Source organism: Ovis canadensis, chromosome 2, assembly GCF_042477335.2.
Source record: "Ovis canadensis isolate MfBH-ARS-UI-01 breed Bighorn chromosome 2, ARS-UI_OviCan_v2, whole genome shotgun sequence".
In the NCBI taxonomy this organism is placed as follows: Eukaryota; Metazoa; Chordata; class Mammalia; order Artiodactyla; family Bovidae; genus Ovis; species Ovis canadensis.
In genome coordinates this window covers 89,948,219-89,968,094 of record NC_091246.1, presented here as the reverse complement: position 1 = coordinate 89,968,094, position 19,876 = coordinate 89,948,219, and the positions used below count along the sequence as shown (strand labels likewise).

Genomic DNA, 19,876 nt, shown 5'->3' with positions numbered 1-19,876 from the left:
GGAGTGGGTCAGATGTATGCAACCATGAGCAATCCATTTGTTTCCATTATTGAAAACAAAGGTAAATATGCAGATCTAAGAACATGGATTTCACATGGCTAGAATGAGAATCTGTTTTCTCTTCACTTCTGTATTTGTTACTTTGTGTTTAAATTGGCAGAACAGCAAAATGTTCTTTAATTTCCAATTTCCTGCCTTGTTGCCAGGTGGTGTTCAGAGGAGACCAATATAGTCAATCTCTAAGCCAGTATTTGACTACAGCCCATAGATGGCAGTATAACTCCAGTTCATTTGTTTCGACTGCATCACTCACTAGTCGGGAAAGACTCCAAAGCTGAGGACCTGAACACAGAGAAGGAAGGTTGCCTCAGATCTTCATTCTCTCAGTACTTTAGCGTGGTCCTTGCTCCAGTCCATCACTAGGTAACAGATTCCTGAAGCAAGGCCATGAAAGACTTCCAGGAATACATGGAGAGCCTGGTGTGATGAAGTAACCCCTGGCGCTTAAACTCTCTCCCCTCAGGCCTAACTTGACTCACCTGCTTTCTTGGTTAAAGCTTCTAGGGTAGCCAACAAAATGGAAGAGTCTATGTGATACTCAAATAGACTTCTCCATTGTTTCCTTAGTCGTACATGTACTTGGATGTAGTCTTGATAGAAGTTTTGAAGAATAGGTCAGGAGACATGATGTCTAATGATGGCAACAGTCATCATTCAAAAAGATTTTGACTCCCGGGATGAGAACTGTCTTCAGAGCAAGTTTACAAGCTAGATAAGAATATGAAACTCATTGCTATATTCTCTTATGCTTCACCTTAAAGTGAGAATTGTTTCATTCAAGTTGATTAGGGCCTTATTGACCACAGGACCCCCCAAAATTTGCAATCATCACATTTGGAATTCATGGCACTCATTTTGCAAACTGCATCCAACTTTCCATCATTCTCAGTGCATTCAAAATTAATGTGTTTTTATTTTCTTAAATAAACAAGTAATTTTCATTTAACTTTTAGACATTTCCCTTTGTTTATACTTGAATATAGCTTCACATGCATTTCTATTCCTATCAAGTCTCTTGTGAACATTTATTGTGTTGATTAAGGCAACAGTCCTAGTAAGAACTAGAAGTGAAGTGGAAGTTGCTTTAAAAAGTTTATTATTATTTTGGCTATGCCACATGGTATACGAGCCCTAAGTTCCCTGACTGGGGATTGAACCCAGGCCCAAGCAGTCAAAGTGCCGAGTCCTAACCATTGAATGGCCAAGGAAGTCTCAAATTACTTTAAATTTTGCAGTTTTGTTTGTTCAGTTTTTCATTCAAGGATTCAGAGAAACTCTAAATTGATTTAACATTATATATTTGCTTTAAACAAATGACTATTGGAGAACTGAAGGGAGAATGACAAGGGTCAAAAAACATGTAAAAGTTACATTAAAGGTAAAGCATAAATTCAATACATTTGAGACCTAACCTCATAAAGGTTAAAATAATAGTCTGTGAAACTTAAAAGAATCTGTTGATTGATTAAAGCAAAAACTCCACTATTACTTTGAAGACGAAAAAAACTTAAAATCAAATAATGCTAAATACTTAATACCAAAACAAGGACAACACAGAGGCAGGCCAAAACAGAGCAAGAAAATACAATACAGGAAATAATTAGAGGTGGCAATGTTAATGTCACCGAGATCTTTGCCATTAATATCAATATTGATATACTTGAGAATTACAGAAATAAAGACGGTAAATTTGAGAAAGAAGTTCAATATACATAAGAAACACATTGAATTTATCATTAAATATAAAAGCGCTTGAGCTAAATTTCAAATGGTATAAACACTGAGAAAAGAATGTAACGTTATGAAGCAAAGTGAACAGAAACACGGCGGCACTGGTTTCCCCTGAGTGCTGTGCTTGAGCTGAGTCGCTTCAGTTGTGTCTGACTCTTTGTGACCCCATGGAGCACAGGCTGCCAGGCTCTTCTGTCCATGGGATTCTCCAGGCAAGAATCCTGGAGTGGGTTGCCAAGTCCTCCTCCAGGGGAGTTTCCTGCCCAGGGATCAAACTGGTGTCTCCTCTGTCTCCTGAATTGGCAGGCAAGTTCTCTACCATTAGCTCCACCTGGGAAGCCCAGTACAATGCTGCTAGTCTGTAAAAAGCCATATAGAAAATTAGTAAAGAGAAGAATTGAAAGTATGATTAGAAGAGGAAGTTTGTGATTAAGACTCTTGAGCCCTTAACTTAGAATAGGAAATACAACTTGCTTCAAATATTTAAAAACCATTCATGAAAATTATCATACCTTAGATTTCACAGAGATATCCATAATTCTTCCAGGGCAAAAATATTTGTATAAGTTGTGTGCTCAGATTACAATGCCTGCAATTAATTTTAAACAATTATTTTAGAGCATCATTTAGAGATTTAACATCATGCCGATAAATTATATCAGGTCAAAATTAAAACATAAAATAAGAAATTTAGTAAGTTATGGAGATTAAATCGCTACTCCTCAAACTTCCAGAAGCAAAGTTGCACACTGAGATCAATTCATATCCTGGAAACATTAATTGAAAATAGATTGGCCTCATTCACTAATTCAACATGAATATTTAAATACCATTAATGGAAATAATATAAGAAAATATCTGTCAAATGCCCACCTGTGAATAACCATAATCTGACCATCTGTCATTCTCTTGAGTAAAACTAGATGTTACAAAGAGAGTGGCTAGTTCAGCTCATAACTCAGTCATCACCCATGTGCTTCCCCTCAGATCAATCACTGTGCACGCAACAGAGGCGCTTGTCACATAGCATATTACAGAGACTACAAAGACTGCAACAGAGAATATTTTAAAATGTATACTCCAAAGTTCAGACTTCATCAAAGTCATCATCTTGCTGTTTCACTAAGGATCTTCTTAAGTGAAAGTGTCCTTTTTTACCATTTCAAGTATATAGTGGGTAAAAATATGACAATTACTAGGACACTGAGGTGCCACTGCTTTGATCAACATGAAGCCTCCAGCAATATTGCTCTAATATAGAATGCATTATTGCTCTATATTAGAGCAATATTGCATAGGAACCTGGAATGTTAGGTCCATGAATCAAGGCAAATTGGAAGTGGTCAAACAGGAGATGGCAAGAGCGAACATCAACATTTTGGGAATCAGAGAACTAAAAAGGACTGGAATGGGTGAATTTAGCTCAGATGACCATTATATCTACTATTGTGGGCAAGAATCCCTTAGAAGAAATGAAGTAGCCATCATCATCAACAACAGAGTCCAAAATGCAGTACTTGGATGCAATCTCAAAAATGACAGAGTGATCTCTGTTTGTTTCCAAAACAAATCATTCAATATCATGATAATTCAAGTCTATGCCTCAATCAGTAATGCTGAAGAAGCTGAAGTTGAACGGTTCTATGAAGACCTACAAGAACTTTTAGAACTAACACCCCCAAAATATGCCCTTTCCATTATAGGGGACTGGAATGCAAAAGTAGGAAGTCAAGAAACACCTAGAGTAACAGGCAAATTTGGCCTTGGAGTACATAACGAAGCAGGGTAAATGCTAATAGACTCTTGCCAAGAGAACGCACTGGTCATAGCAAACACCCTCTTGCAACAACACAAGAGAAGACTCTACACATGGACATCACCAGATGGCCAACACCAAAATCAGACTGGTTATATTCTTTGCAGCCAAAGATAGAGAAGATCCATACAGTCAGTAAAAACAAGACCGGGAGCAGACTGTGGCTCAGATCAGGAATTCCTTATTGCCAAATTCAGATTTCAATTGATGAAAGTAGGGAAAACCACTAGACCATTCAGCTATGACCTAAATCAAATCCTTTACAATTATATAGTGGAAGTGAGAAATAGGTTTAAGGGGACTGGATCTGATAGACCGAGTGCCTGAAGTACTGTGGACAGAGGTTCGTGACATTGTACAGGAAACAGGGAGTAAGACCATCTCCAAAAAAAAAGAAATGCAAAAAAGCAAAATGGCTGTCTGAGGTGGCCTTACAAATAGCTGTGAAAAGAAGAGAAGCCAAAAGCAAAGTAGAAAAGGAAATATAAAGCCATCTGAATGCAGAGTTCCAAAGGATAGCAAGGCGAGAGAGAAAAGCCTTCCTCAGTGATCAGTGCAAAGAAATAGAGGAAAACAATAGAATGGGAAAAGCTAGAGATCTTTTCAAGAAAATTAGAGATACCAAGGGAACATTTCATGCAAAGATGGGCTCAAAAATGGACAGAAATTGTATGACCCTAACAGAAGCAGAAGAGGTGTCAAGAATACACCGAAAAGAAAAAAAGAACGTGAAGTCACTCAGTCGTGTCCGATTCCTTGCGACCCTGTGGACTGTAGCCTACCAGGCTCCTCTGTCCATGGGATTCTCCAGGCGAGAATACTGGAGTGGGTTGCCATTTCCTATTCCAGGGAATCTTCCTGACCCAGGGGTTGAACCTGGGTCTCCCACATTGCAGGTAGATGCTTTAATCTCTTAGGCACCTGGGAAGCATAACTATACAAAAAAGATCTTCACGACCCAGATAATCACGATGGTGTGATCACTCACTTAGAGCCAGACATCTTGGAATGTGATGAAGTCAAGTGGGCCTTAGAAAGCACCACTATGAACAAAGTTAGTGGAGATGATGGCATTCCAGTTGAGCTATTTCGATTCCTGAAAGATGATGCTTTGAAAGAGCTGCACTCAATATGCCAGCAAATTTGGAAAACTCAGCAGTGGCCACAGGATTGGAAAAGGTCAGTTTTCATTCCAATCCCTAAGAAAGGCAATGCCAAAGAATGCTCAAACTACTGCACAATTGAACTCATCTCATACAACAATAAAGTAATGCTCAAAATCCTCCAAGCCAGGCATTAGCAATACATGAAGTCTGAACTTCCAGATGTTCAAGCTGGTTTTAGAAAAGGCAGAGGAAACAGAGATCAAATTGCCAACATCTGCTGGATCATCGAAAAAGCAAGAGAGATCCAGAAAAACATCTACTTCTGCTTTATTGACTATGCCAAAGCCTTTGACTGTGTGGATCACAATAAACTGTGGAAAATTCTGAAAGAGATGGGAATACTAGACCGCTTGATCTGCCTCTTGAGAAACCTGTATGCAGGTCAGGAAGCAACAGTTAGAACTGGACATGGAACAACAGACTGGTTCCGAATAGGAAAAGGAGTACGTCAAGGCTGTATATTGTCACCCTGCTTATTTAACTTCTATGCAGAGTACATCATGAGAAACACTGGACTGGAAGAAACACAAGCTGGAATCAAGATTGCTGGGAGAAATATCAATAACCTCAGATATGCAGATGACATGACACCACCCTTTTGGCAGAAAGTGAAGAACTAAAGAGCCTCTTGATGAAAGTGAAAGAGGAGAGAGAAAATGTTGGCTTAAAGCTCAACATTCAGAAATCTAAGATCATGGCATCCAGTCCCATCACTTCGTGGCAAATAAATGGGGAAACAGTGGAAACAGTGGCTGACTTTATTTTGGGGGGCTCCAAAATCACGGCAGATGGTGACTGCAGCCATGAAATTAGAAGATGCTTACTCCTTGGAAGGAAAATTATAACCAACCCAGATAGCATATTAAAATGCAGAGACATTACACTACCAACAAAGGTCCATCTAGTCAAGGCTATGGTTTTTCCAGTGGTCATGTATGGATGTGAGAGTTGGACTATAAAGAAAGCTGAGTGCCGAAGAATTGATGCTCTTGAACTGTGGTGTTGGAGAAGACTCTTGAGAGTCCCTTGGTCTGCAAGGAGATCAAACCAGTCCATCCTAAAGGACATCAGTCCTGGGTGTTCATTGGAAGGACTGATGTTGAAGCTGAAACTCCAATACTTTGGCCACCTGATGTGAAGAGCTGACTCATTTGAAAAGACCCTGATGCTGGGAAAGATTGAGGGCAGGAGGAGAAGGGGATGACAGCGGATGAGATGGTTGGATGGCATCACCGACTCAATGGACATGAGTCTGGGTAAACTCTGGGAGATGCTGATGGACAGGGAGGCTTGGCATGCTGCAGTCCATGGGGTCGCAAAAAGTCGGACACAACTGAGCGACTGAACTGAACTGAAGCCTCCTGAATAAAGAGGGAACCGGGTTACCCACTCTGGGTCATAGAAGGAACAAGGGACAATTTGAGGAGGGACTGAATGTGATTCTTGAGACACAGACTAGAGATGGGAGGGAGATGAGTGGAGAAAAGCCCAGGTCATGGACTCAGGTGCCTGCCTGGGGCCTGTAAGAACCGGAGCACCTTCAAGGGTTAGTGCAGAACCACATACATCATGGGAGGTCAATCTGCATATGTGGAATCTAGGATCCTGGAGTAGGATGAGGAAGGGAGAGTAAGTTTTCTACATTTGGCCACTATGCGAAAAGAGTCTCCTGAACTGTTCAAAATGAGGCAAAAAATAGCAAGGCAGGCTGGGGATTGCAGAGACAGCTAAGAGATCTGAGAACCAGTAGCTGCCATGATAAATGTGACTCTAAAGAAGTAAAGAGGGTTTCTTAAGCTTATTTATATATATTAAACACACATGTCATTGCTAAACTTTTAAATAATTCATACAAAGAAAAGCCTACCCTTGACCTCTAGGAGGATGCACCCTATTCCTATACTGTTAACAATTTAATGGGTATCCTTCTAGACATTTTCATATGTAGTTAATAAATCTATACATATGGACATATTAAAATATATCACAAAAATATCATTTTTTATAGACTTCAGTTTCTCATTTATATTTACCCGCTAATAGATCTTTGAGATTTTTCTTCATTAGTACTTAAAATTAGATTGTCTAGTTATAAATTCCTGCATTGTATCTTAACTGCAATAACTAACTATAATAACTGTCTTAACTAAGATAATCATAAAAGCTCCTCTTGAAAGTGTGGTAAGATTAATTGCTTTAATTTATAGCACATGCTCTGTATGGTACCAGACATTTCCCAAGTGCTCCTTACGTATTAACTCTTTGGGTTTGAATCTGGTTAGAAGATTGTTTCCTGAGGTTCTGGGTCTGTGGTCAGGAAGTTCCCAGAGAGCTGTTCAGAGACAGATTCCTGCAGCTCACCCACCACACAGTGAGAGGAGAAATAGCCATTCACTGGGATGAGGAGGCCAAGCAGGTTGCAACAATACCGAGTTCTAGATGGAAACATCCCTACATGGCACACAGGCCAGCTGTTTACAAGGACTCATTCCCACCCTCACTGGATTCTTGTTTCTCCTAGAGTTTAGGAGCTCAGAGTTTCAGCCAGGAAAACATAGGCATCTGGCAGGCAGTCAGAAGGAACCTCTGCTCTGAGCACTCAACTCAGCCAGGAGGCCACGCCAGAGGGGATTCCCAGGCTGGATCCTGAAATCCCTTTTGGCAGCCTGCATTTAGTTTCCTTTTCACTTGTTGCATCAACTTCCTTGCTATTTTTGCCTTCTGGGGTTCATTACACAATCTCTGATGATGTAACAAAACTCAAGTCAGTTGTCGTTTTGAGTATGTAGATGGCTTTGCTTTGGGCTGTTTCACTTTAAGGAAGATTCAGAAACTGCCTCAGAGACAGGAAACTAACCCAGAACCCACACAGTGGGACTTGCTCACATGTCAGCAGACGGCGGCCTCTGAGGCTTGTTCAGCAGCTGCAGCCAATGTGTTGTCCCCTTTAACCGTTTTCTCAACCTTGGGTTAGCCTGACTCACTGCATTCGTGATAGTGATCCTGAGAATTAAAGTCCAGCTCAGAGAACAGCCTGGGATCTGAAGTAAATGCAGGCTTGATGCAGATGGGCATGTTCTGAAAGGGCCAGTCTGAGTGTCCAGCAGCAGCGGGTCCTGGCAGCAAACAGTGAAAACAAGGCCTGCGCTGCTCCTGCCTCTTCCTGGGTCATCGACCCTCTGATGGGAGCATTCTGAGAGTGACAGGGGTGCAGAGTGTGGGATCTTCTGGTTGGGTATGTTTTGGAGGAGGTAGGAGAGCTAGGCAGAGAGGCCTTCAGCCAAGTACCTAGTTCCAGCTGCATCCTGATTGAGCTAGAAAAAAAATCACACAATGAGTCTATCCAAGGTCTGTGACAAGATGTCCAGGCTGTGAGAAAGGGCAAGAGAGAAGACTGCAACCAGGAGCACTTAGATCCCTCTGCATGCTGCCCCTCTCCACACCAGGTGGGAGGCCTGAGGAGGGGCTCTGGGCCCACCAGCTGTTGGCTGTGAGCACAGGGCAACCCCAACCTGGGCAGAGTCAGCCTCAGGTGCTGAGAGAGAGCGAGAGCGAGAGCGAGGCCGCAGCTGGAAGGTAGGAAGACACGCTCTTTCCTCAAGCTGGAGACGGACTTTCCATTGTGGTCCTGAAGCTTCACAGGAGTTCTCTAGGTTGCTGAGCAAAATGTCTCCTGTCTAGTTAGGCCTATTTTTAAATTTTGTATGAAGTGAAGTGAAGTCGCTCAGTCGTGTCCAACTCTTTGCGATCCCGTGGACTGTAGCCTACCAGGCTCCTCCCTCCATGGGATTCTTCAGGCAAGAGTACTGGAGCGGGGTGCCATTTCCTTCTCCAGGGGATCTTCCCGACCAGGGATCAAGCCTGGGTCTCCCGCATCCCAGGCAGACGCTTTACCCTCTGAGCCACCAGGGAAGCCCTAAATTTTGTATACGTTTATACAAATGGTCTATGTTTTCTTTTGAGCTGAGTTTCTCTTACTCACTGCTATGTTTTTGTGTTTATTGTGTTTCGTACATCTTGTTATTAACAAACCTACTATAAGCATAGATAACAACTTATTTATTTATGCCATTTTAAAGGATATTTAGGTCATTTTGTGTTTCGTACTGCTATCAATAGTGCTAGTATAACTATTCTTTAGTTATATCCTGACGTATATTCACTTGATTTTTTTTCCAGGGTGATTGCTGGACTTACTAGGTCATAGGCTATGCATATTTCAGCTTTGCTACAAAATAGTTTTTAAAGTACAATTTCATACACCAAATAGCGGTTGCTCTATACGATCATCACACATGTTCAGTCCTTTAAAATTTGTATTTGCAGACAATATATTTGTTTATTTAAAAATTTGAAAATCCAACCAAGCGCTTTTAGATATAGCATTTGTAAAGTTAGCCAGATTAAAAACCAAAATTATCTTGATATGTGTTTGTGTATGAAATGCAAGGAAGATCTGGTCCATTAAATGGTAGAAAAATTTAATGAAAAACGTGTTTCATTCATTCTTGCAACAACAATAAATAATAAATATGTTGGAAAAAACCTCAGAAAGAATATGAAAAGTATATATCAAGCCAGTAGCAAAAGTTTATTGAGAGGCTTTTTAAAAATAGTCCAATAAATTGGCACATTTGCTTCTTTTGTTTATGAAGTGGTTAAGAAACATTTGCTAAATATTTGCTCACTAAATGACAGTGTGAGTCTCAGTAGGAGGTGACCTTGGCAGTCTCTATTGTAGACTCTGTATTCCCTTCTCACAGATGCTGACCACCTCATCACATGCTTACATGTCTTTTGCTCACTCAGAAGAAGAATTGGTTGGGCAAGTTGCTTAATCCTTATTGATGATCCAGGTGGAACAAAAGACAATCTCAATGTAACAGAGAAACCTTCGATTCTTCATTAGTTTCTGGCCATCTAATCTGAGTCAAATTTCAATTATAGACTTCTTCTTAGAGGCCAAAAGGGAAGGTAATTTGGCCTGTCAATGCTACATTCAAAAGGATTCAAGTCTAGGGCTTCCCTGGTGGGCCAGTGGTTAAGAACCACCTGCCAGTGCAGGGGACCTGGGTCCCAGCCCCGCTCAGGGAGGATGACATGTGCTGAGAGGCCCCTGTGCCTGTGCCCCACAACTACTGAGCTGGGCCCTGGAGTCTGTGCTCTGCAGCAGGAGAGAGCTCCGCAGGGAGAAGCCCGAACAGCTCAGCCAGTGAGCAGCCCACGCTTGCTCCAACTGGAGAAAGCCAGCCTGCTGCCACAAAGAGCCAGTCCAGTCATAAACTATTATTAAAAATTACCCAGTCTACACTTTATGAAGAGCTCCTAATGCCTCTCCCTCCCCCGGCCCCCTCCCACACACACTCTGGTTGTAGCAACTTTTTATTGAGTTTCTTATTTTTGGTTCTGAGACTTGTGGAATCTTAGTTCTCTGAGCAGGGATGGAACTCGGGCCTCCTGCCCTGAAAGCATAGAGTCCCAACCACTAGATCTCTGGGGAATTCCCAGGTCTCCTTCGTTTTTTACCTAATGTTCTTTTTCTGTTTTGGGATGTCATTTAGGATGCCCCGTTACCTTTAATTGCCACGTCTTCTTGGCCACCTCTGGCTATGACAGTTTCTCAGTAGTAGACATTTTATGTTATTGTCAATGGTATCATTTTTAAATGTCATTTTCCAAGTTTTAATTACTCATATAAAAAGAAGTGGGTGACTTTTAATATTGATCTTGTTTTCCTACTGCTCCCTCCATCTTGAGCTGTGTTGGTCACCGTGGAGCCGACAACCCCATGTGGCCAGCTGAGCGCTTGACTAGTCCAGCCTGAGCTGTACTGTGACTAACAGCTTGTACTGTCTTTTGAAGGCACTATGGAAAAGAAGAATGCACCTATCTCACTAATAAGTTTATATTGGCTTATGTTGAAATGATAACATTTAGATATATTGTGTTAAATAAAATATACTGTTAAAATTAATGTTTCTTTTTATTTTGATGTGGCTACCAGAAAAATTTAAATTACACAGGTTTGGCTTGCATTATATTTATTCTGGTCATTGCTGATTTTGAATGAAATTAATAAACCCAAAAATGCTGCATTTATTAACCCAGATTAGTTAATAATGAAAGAATACATTTACCAGTTGGAAAGTGGAATCCTTGCAAGAAAAAAAAGGAAAAAAATCACCCTTTACTTTCACTAGTCAAACATAATCACTATTAAAATACTGGTATATTTCCTTTAATTAGTTTTTTTCTCTACATGTTTTTACATAGTTACATCATATGTATAATTTTATGCCCTGATTTTGAATATAACTAAGTGCTTTTTATTTTATAATCACACAATATGTGTTCATTATAGGAAAAAGTTTAAAAGTGAGAAAAGAAAGCTAAACATTTGGTAACATTTATTTTATTCTTTCATGCAGATAAAGTGCACTAAGTGATAAAAATGCCTAAGAATCCTATCTCCCAGATATTCTCTTTTATGGGAAAAAAATCCATGTACAAACAGTTCTAAAGGCACAAAGTGAAAGAATTTTCCTCCTTGTTGCATTCTTATTCTAGGATATCTACTACCAATAGATGAGTGAAAGTGCCCAGTGATAAAAAATTACATGCATATATCAGCATATATGTGTCTATCTTTATTAATTTATAAAGTTAATAATAATATCATGTCCGTTATTAAGTTCAGTTCAGTCGCTCAGGCGTGTCTGACTCTTTGCGACCCCATGGACTGCAGCACCCCTGGCTTCCCTGTCCATCACAAACTCCCAGAGTTTGCTCAAACTCATGTCCATCGAGTTGATGATGCCATCCAACCATCTCATCCTCTGTCACCCCCTTCTCCCCCAACCTTCAATATTTCCCAGCATCAGAGTTTTTCACAAGGAGTCAGTTCTTTGCATCAGGTGGCCAAAGTATTGGAGTTTCAGCTCAGTATCAGTCCTTTCAATGAATATTCAGGACTAATTTCCTTTAGGATGGATTGGTTGGATCGCCTTGCAGTCCAAAGAACTCTCAAGAGTCTTCACCAACACCACAGTTCAAGAGCATCAATTCTTCAGCGCTCAGCTTTCTTTATAGTCCAACTCTCACATCCATACGTGACTATTGGAAAAACCATAGCTTTGACTAGACAGACCTTTGTTGGCAAAGTAATGTCTCTGCTTTTTAATATGCTGTCTAGATTGGTCATAACTTTTCTTCCAAGGACCAAGCGTCTTTTAATTTCCTGGCTGCAATCACCATCTGCAGTGATTTTGGAGCCCCCCAAAATAAAGCCTCTCAGTCTTTCCATTGTTTCCTCATCTATTTGCCATGAGTTGATGGGACTGGATCCCTTGATCTTTGTTTTTTGAAAGTTGAGTTTTAAGCCAGCTTTTTCACTCTCCTCTTTTACTTTCATCAAGAGGCTCTTCAGTTCTTCTTCACTTTCTGCCATAAGGGTTGGTGTCATCTGCATATCTGAGGTTATTGATATTTCTCCCAGCAATCTTGATTCCAGCTTGTGCTTCATCCTGCCTGGCATTTAGTGTGATATTGCTCTTTTTATTAAATATTTTTGAATGTATGTCTATATATAACCTGACCTTCCTTTTAATGGCTATAAAGTATTCCATTTTGGTCTGTATGATAATATTACTTTGTCAGTTCCCTACGGATGGATATTTAATTTGTCTTTTTCACTATGAATCGTATAATATAGACATCCTCAGTTTCCTAAAAGTAATTCCGCTTGATCAATATATGATATTTTTATATGCTGTTGATTTGCTTCATTTTTCCATATTGAAACTTCTCAATTAACAGATTTTTCCAAAACTTCTTATCTGTGACTATGTCTTATTCAACAAGATTTAAAGTTTTTTTGCTTTATTTCTAATGATTTCTTGTCTATATATTACTTCATTTCTGCATTTGTCTAATATTTATGTTGTTTTATGTAATTTTTAAATATTTAAATACTCCTGTGGTAACACTAATTCAATCCATTTCATTTGCATGTATTTCTGGAAGGAATGATGCTAAAGCTAAAACTTCAGTACTTTGGCCACCTCATGAGAAGAGTTGACTCATTGGAAAAGACTCTGATGCTGGGAGGGATTGGGGGCAGGAGGAGAAGGGGACAACAGAGGATGAGATGGCTGGATGGCATCACAGACTCGATGGACGTGAGTCTGAGTGAACTCCAGGAGTTGGTGATGGACAGGGAGGCCTGGCGTGCTGTGATTCATGGGGTCGCAAAGAGTCGGACACGACTGAGTGACTGAACTGAACTGGTATATTTTCATTATCTGTAGAGCTATTAGTCTGGCACCTTATTCTCTTTTTTCTAACAATAACCTGTATGAAATTTAATCTTAACACTACTATTCTGTTGCTTGATTTTACAAGAGTTTATGCTTCCTCAGTTTCTACAATAGAAGTAGTTCAGGGTGACTTTTCTAGTTTGACAGAGCTCCCTCTTCTGCTGCTTCTGTAAAATGTTCAAAAATATGGCTGCTTGCTTTCTGAGTTTCCCACCTCTCACCTTGGTCTGGTCTTCTCTTCCCTTGTCTCTCCTGTTTATATCCTGCTAAAATTTGACCCCATTGTTAGCACTTACTCCTCAGTGTAGATCCATTTCCAAAGTGGAGCTGTGCCTGGTTGATTTGAACCTTGCTGGTCTCCTCGACTATTTCACTGCCTTTCAGAGCTTACCGAGGTATCATCACAACTCAACAGCTATAACATTGAGCCAAAGCCCTTCCAGGTTCAGCTGCTGTTTTCGAACTGGCCCGGATGGCTTTCCAGTAAATACCTCTCTGCTACTTTGGGGTTCTTAAGTCCATTGCTTTCCTCTGCTTTCTCCCACATGGATGCTCCTCTCAGGCTGGTCATGTGGCAACTGGTGGTTTGTCCTCATTTGCTTGCATTTTTGTGGCTCATGTCAATGAGTTCCATGCTCAGTAGGGTTCTTGTTTCTATCTGGTGGCAATGTCTGTTTCTTTGTGAGAACTCATTGAAATTTAACATTATACCGTCACCACTGTCATCTTCCCAGAATCATTCTTTGGATTGGTTGCTTTATCTTTTCCATTCTTCGTACTCTTCACTCACTTGAGGGAATGACACAGGCATCTTTCCCACTCACCCAGTTTAGAAGGAAGGATGGATTGCTTCCTCTCTACTCCACATTGCATTGCATTTGTGCTTGCACAAATAGTTTCTTGGGAATACCTTGGACATCACCAATAGATAGTCCTCTCTGGGAGATTTGGGAGATATAGTTTGTTCAGCAAATTATAAAGATCAGAAGACAGGAGATCTATTGATGATGAGAAACCTGGAGGTCAGGATTATACATTTACCCAGATACTTCCAGCCTCTATTTCAGTTTGGTACAATAGAAGTAATGTTCCTGTACACTAAGTAGACATTAAAATTATAATAACCAGTGGTACTGATGTAACTGTAAAATGATGGAGGATTTCTCAGCTTCCGGTCCTGTCAGGAAATGCGAGATTTCACAGGAATGAATGAATTCTTCTCTACCACTAGCACCTAGGCCTACAATTAGGTAATCTCCTAACTATACTGCCTGCACTCATTCTGTTCTTTGTCCTTTACTTATCGCTTCCTGTAGAGAGATTTCTTTTTCCCCTCAAATCTAATAAAGTTACTTAGCCCCAGCAAAACCCTCCCATAGCTTCTACTGTTCTGAGGATAAAGAAAAACTTCTTCCATGGTCTCCCAATCTGTGTGCTGTCTGACTCTTGCCTGCCTTCTGGCCTCATCTCAGATCATTCACTGACCACTTTCTGACTTAGGAGTCACTCTGGCCTTCAGTCAGTCCTTTACCCTGACGTGTGTCCTCCCACCACAAGGCCTTAGCACGTGCCATCCCATCTGACCTTCCTTCTGATTTTAGCTCCAGTGTCCTTGCCTCAGGACAGCCTTCTGTGATTTCTTCTACTACATTACGTCCTTATATCATAGGTGCCCACGAGACTAAGCGCCTCTCCTTTGTAACACGGGTTACCATTGCATTTGTGTGCTCTGCTCAGTTGCTCAGTCATGTCCAACTCTTTGTGACCCCATGGACTGTAGCGCACCAGTCTCCTCTGTCCACAGAACTTTCCAGGCAAGAATACTGGAGTGGGTTGTTCCTTCTGCAGGGGATCTTCCTGACCCAGGGATCAAACCCGCATCTCCTGTGTCTCCCTTGCTGGATTCTTTACCTCTGAACCACTGGGGAAGCCCATTGCATTTTTACTTTTGTGTATGTCTTTGATTAATGTTCTTCTCTCCTGCTTAAGTATATAACCCAGAGTGAGGGTCACAGTCTGCATCATCTCATGCGACAGTTGCATATTGTGTAAATTTAGTAAATTCAGGTTGAAAGATAAGGCAAGTATTGCTAAAAGCTGAAAATTATTAATTATTAAATAGCACACTTATAAGAACTTATTTTTATATTGAAATCTTTAAAAATATACTGTACATCTCCCCGTCTATATAAGCAGACATGAAAATCATAATTTGATTTTTTTTTTACTGATTCCTTTCTTATCAGCATCAGTACCTACACATAAACACAAAAACAGTCTCAGAAATATTGAACTAGAACCTTTTGTCTCAGTCCCCTGATTGCTTAATATTTTTTCCTCCATTTTCCTTCTAGGTCTCTTCTTAAAGTTGGTATGTATTTGCATGAGAATGGAAAATCAGACTGGATTGTTACAAGTATATACAAAATAAAAATTCATTGACCCTCAATAATGGTCACAAAGGCCAACTGCAAGAGGAACCATGGACTTTTATGCATGGCCTGTGTAACATTTATTTTGCCTGCTTAGAAATATTACTTAGTCTTTAGTTTTCAGTTATTTTCTGGATAGTTGAGATTAAGCAATATTTTCTTGGGCTCTGAAATCACTGCAGATAGTGACTGCAGCCATGAAATTAAAAGACACTTGCTACTTGGAAGAAAACCTGTGACAAACCTAAATAGCATATTAAAAAGCAGAGACATCACTTTGACAATAAAGGTCTGTCTAGTCACGTATGGATGTGAGAATTGGACTGTAAAAACAGCTGAGCCCCGAATTATTGATGCTTTCAAATTGTAGTGCTGGAGAAGATTCTTGAGAGTCCCTTGGACTGCAAGGAGATCAAACCAGCCCATCCTAAAGGAAATCAGTCCTGAATATTCATTGGAAGAACTGATACTGAAGCTGAAGCGCCAATGCTTTGATCAACTAATGCAAAGAGCTGACTCATTAGAAAACACCCTGACGCTGAGAAAGATTGAGGGCAAGAGGGAAAGGGGGTGACAGAAGATGAGATGGTTGGAAGGCATCGCTGACTCAATGGACATGAGTTTAAACAAACTCTGGGAGGTACTGAAGGACAGGGAAGCCTGGCATTGTGCACTCCGTGGGGTCGCAAAAAGTCGGACCTGACTTAGTAACTGAAAAACAACAACAAAGTTGATAAAGTTATGTGATGTCTTGCTGCTTATGGCTAAGGCCTCCAAAAAATTCAGATCAACTTAGTTTAACATCATTCTATTTTGTTTTTTATATACATTATTTTTAATCTTTATTTAAATATATTTATTTTTACTTGAGTGATAATTGCTTTATAATATTACATTGGTTTCTGCCATATATCAACATGAATCAGCCATAAGTATACGTATATCCCCTCCCTCTGGAACCTTCGTGCCCCCTCCCACCCCTCTAGGAACATCACTCTATTTTAGATAGAAAAAAAATGGGTGTCTTTTTTTAAAATCATAAACTGCATGTATTTAATTTAAATCATACATATATCATATATTTATTGTTCATCAACTTAGTTTAACATTATTCTCTTATAGATAGGAAAAATAGATGTCTCTTTTAAAATCATAAACTGCCAGTATTATTGTTTGGTAATAGCAGAATTGAGAATTAAACCTAATTTTTATGAAAAAGAAAACTCTCTTACAAACAAGGCCCCCTCTTCCCAAATCTCATAATATGAAAAGAGAAAAAGAAAAATCTTTTCCATATGAAAGAATCCTGTAATAATCTAGTTCCAAAGATTTGGCTTATATTTTTCTTTAACATTCAGCAATTCATTGAAACTTTAAAAAACATTAGAAATTCTCAGTTTGTATATCTTTTTTTCCATGTGGTATATATAAATTAAAAGAGCAAGGAGCTTAAAGAAAAAGAGTTTTGGGGGCAACTAACCATTTAAATGACATGGGAAAACTGAAAGGGAGAACTGAAAGTGGGAAATTCCTCTCAAATAGAAAGAATGGAGGGGCATCCTGTATAAGTAGCCCACACTCAAGGAGGAAGGACATTCACTCTGCAAACTCTTGGAGACTCAGCTTCAGGACCTTCTAGCAGAACAGGCAGCCCTGGGCCTGATTTCACCATGACCTACCGGTGTCTCCTCCAGATGGTTCTCCTGCTGTGTCTCTCCACCACAGCTCTTTCCAGGAGCTACAACTTGCTTCGATTCCAACAAAGGCGGAGCTCTGTGGTGTGTCAGAACCTCCTGTGGCAGTTACCTTCAACTCCTCAACATTGCCTCGAGTTCAGGATGGACTTCCAGATGCCTGAGGAGATGAAGCAAGCACAGCAGTTCCGGAAGGAAGATGCCGTATTGGTCATGTATGAGATGCTCCAGCACATCTTCAATATTCTCACCAGAGACTTCTCCAGCACTGGCTGGTCTGAGACCATCATTGAGCACCTCCTTGTGGAACTCCATGGGCAGATGAATCGTCTGGAGCCAATCCGGAAGGAAATAATGCAGAAGAAAAACTCCACTATGGGAGACACGACCGATCTTCACCTGAGGAAATATTACTTCAACCTCGTGCAGTACCTCAAGTCCAAGAAGTACAACAGGTGTGCCTGGACAGTCGTTCGAGTGCAAATCCTCAGGAACTTTTCTTTCCTGAGGAGACTAACAGGTTACCTCCGGGACTGAACATCTCCCCCCTGTGGCTCTGGAAAGGGACAATGTGACTTTGAGGTGAGACTCTTCAGCAGCAGAGGCTCTTGAAGTAACTGACAAGGCAATGCACTGGATTTCAATGGACAGTTAAAGACTAACCTATTTTTAAATTGATTTATGCAGTATTTATTTAAACTTTTATATGGGAAATAAATTATTTATGAAACGAAAGTCAACGTGTTAGTTTTAATGTCAACTTGATTTATGTGACAACACATTACTAAAATTGCAGAGCACGTGGGAGACATTCTTTATAGAATGAGCCTGCTGAGTTGTAGAGTTTCTGGCCCCTGCCCTCAATGAATTTAAAATGAAAGGAAGTCATGTGGAATATACAACGAGAAAGATGAGAAGGAAAGTAGTTTTAGGAGAAGAATTGTGGCGTGAGCCTCTACAGAATTAAAATGTAGACACAAGTAGATGACTGTGGACTTGGAAGCAGGGGCGCCTCCTGCTTCTACACTCTGCCCCAGGGGCTTCGGCCCTCAAGGTAGAATTTGCCTGGCTGTCAGGGTAACTGCAGGAATATTTCAGCTCTTGTGTTTGCCCTTAATTCCTCTATTATCTATGGGATGCCCTGCTTTCCTTTCCACATCCCCCATCCACAGGATTTTAAAATGTTTATGTCTCTCCCCACCCCCCAGCCATGCCCAAGGGTGAGAAGTTCCCTGGCACTTCTGTGACACTTTTAAGTGGCAGTCCCTTTATCGCACTCTTCATGAAACAGCCAAAGTGTATGGTTGTCTTAGGAGAGCTGGGGTCTCTGTCTGCTTCCGGGGCATAGACGCCAGAGGGAAAAAAGGCTCTGCTTGATACCCCTGCCATCTAACTAGTTTTTTCCCTCATTTTCCCCCCCAGAAAAGCAAGTCTGCTCCTGGTTCCCCCTTCCTTGTTCATACAGGATTATCCTATCTGCTTTTCCTGCTGCTTTGCATCTCTGAAGCCTCATACTCTCTAAAGCCAAATCCAAGACAGGTGTAACAGATGTAGTGGTTTCAGGCCAAAGGAAAAACCAGAAAGCAGGGAAGAAAAGGAAGTTCAGGTGGGAAGAGGGGGTGCTCACTTATCCTAGGGCTTCAATTCAGTTCAGTTCAGTCTCTCAGTCGTGTCCGACTCTTTGTGACCCCTTGAATTGCAGCACGCCAGGCCTCCCTGTCCATCACCAACTTCCGGAGTTCACTCAAACTCACGTCCATCGAGTCTGTGATATCATCCAGCCATCTCATCCTGGGTCGTCCCTTTCTCCTCCTGCCCCCAATCCCTCCCAGCATCAGAGTCTTTTCCAGTGAGTCAGCTCGTCGCATGAGGTGGCCAAAGTACTGGAGCTTCAGCTTTAGCATCAAGAAATGGAGTAGCCATCATGGTCAACAAAAGAGTCTTGGACGCAAGACTCAAATACTCAGTACTTGGATGCAATCTCAAAAATGACAGAATGATCTCTGTTCGTCTCCAAGGCAAACCATTCAATATCACAGTTATCCAAGTCTATGCCCCAACCAGTAACGCTGAAGAAGCTGAAGTTGAACGGTTCTATGAAGACCTACAAGACCTTTTAAAACTAACACCCAAAAAACATGTCCTTTTCAGTATAGGGGACTGGAATGCAAAAGTAGGAAGTCAAGAAACACCTGCAGTAACCGGCAAATTTGGCCTTGGAATGCGGAATGAAGCAGGGCAAAGACGAATAGAGGTTTGCCAAGAAAATGCACTGGTCATAGCAAATACCCTCTTCCAACAACACAAGAGAAGACTCTACACATGGACATCACCAGATGGTCAACACCGAAATCAGATTGATTCTATTCTTTGCTGCCAAAGATGGAGAAGCTCTATACAGTCAACAAAAACAAGACCAGGAGTTGACTGTGGCTCAGATCATGAATTCCTTATTACCAAATTCAGACTCAAATTGAAGAAAGTAGGGAAAACCACTAGACCATTCAGGTATGACCTAAATCAAATCCCTTATGATTATACAGTGGAAGTGAGAAATAGATTTAATGGCCTAGATCTGATAGATAGAGTGCCTGATGAACTATGGAATGAGGTTGGTGACATTGTACAGGAGACAGGGATCAAGACCATCCCCATGGAAAAG

The 19,876-nt window shown here is 40.8% G+C and overlaps 1 protein-coding gene across 1 annotated transcript; it reads left to right on the top strand.

The window, feature by feature from the left end:
* The first annotated feature begins 17,190 nt into the window (after positions 1–17,190).
* LOC138434579 (interferon beta-2-like) lies at positions 17,191–17,751 on the top strand. The gene has a single exon (XM_069579392.1). The coding sequence runs from the start codon at positions 17,191–17,193 to the stop codon at positions 17,749–17,751; it is 561 nt and encodes a 186-aa protein (XP_069435493.1).
* Positions 17,752–19,876: the final 2,125 nt, after the last annotated feature.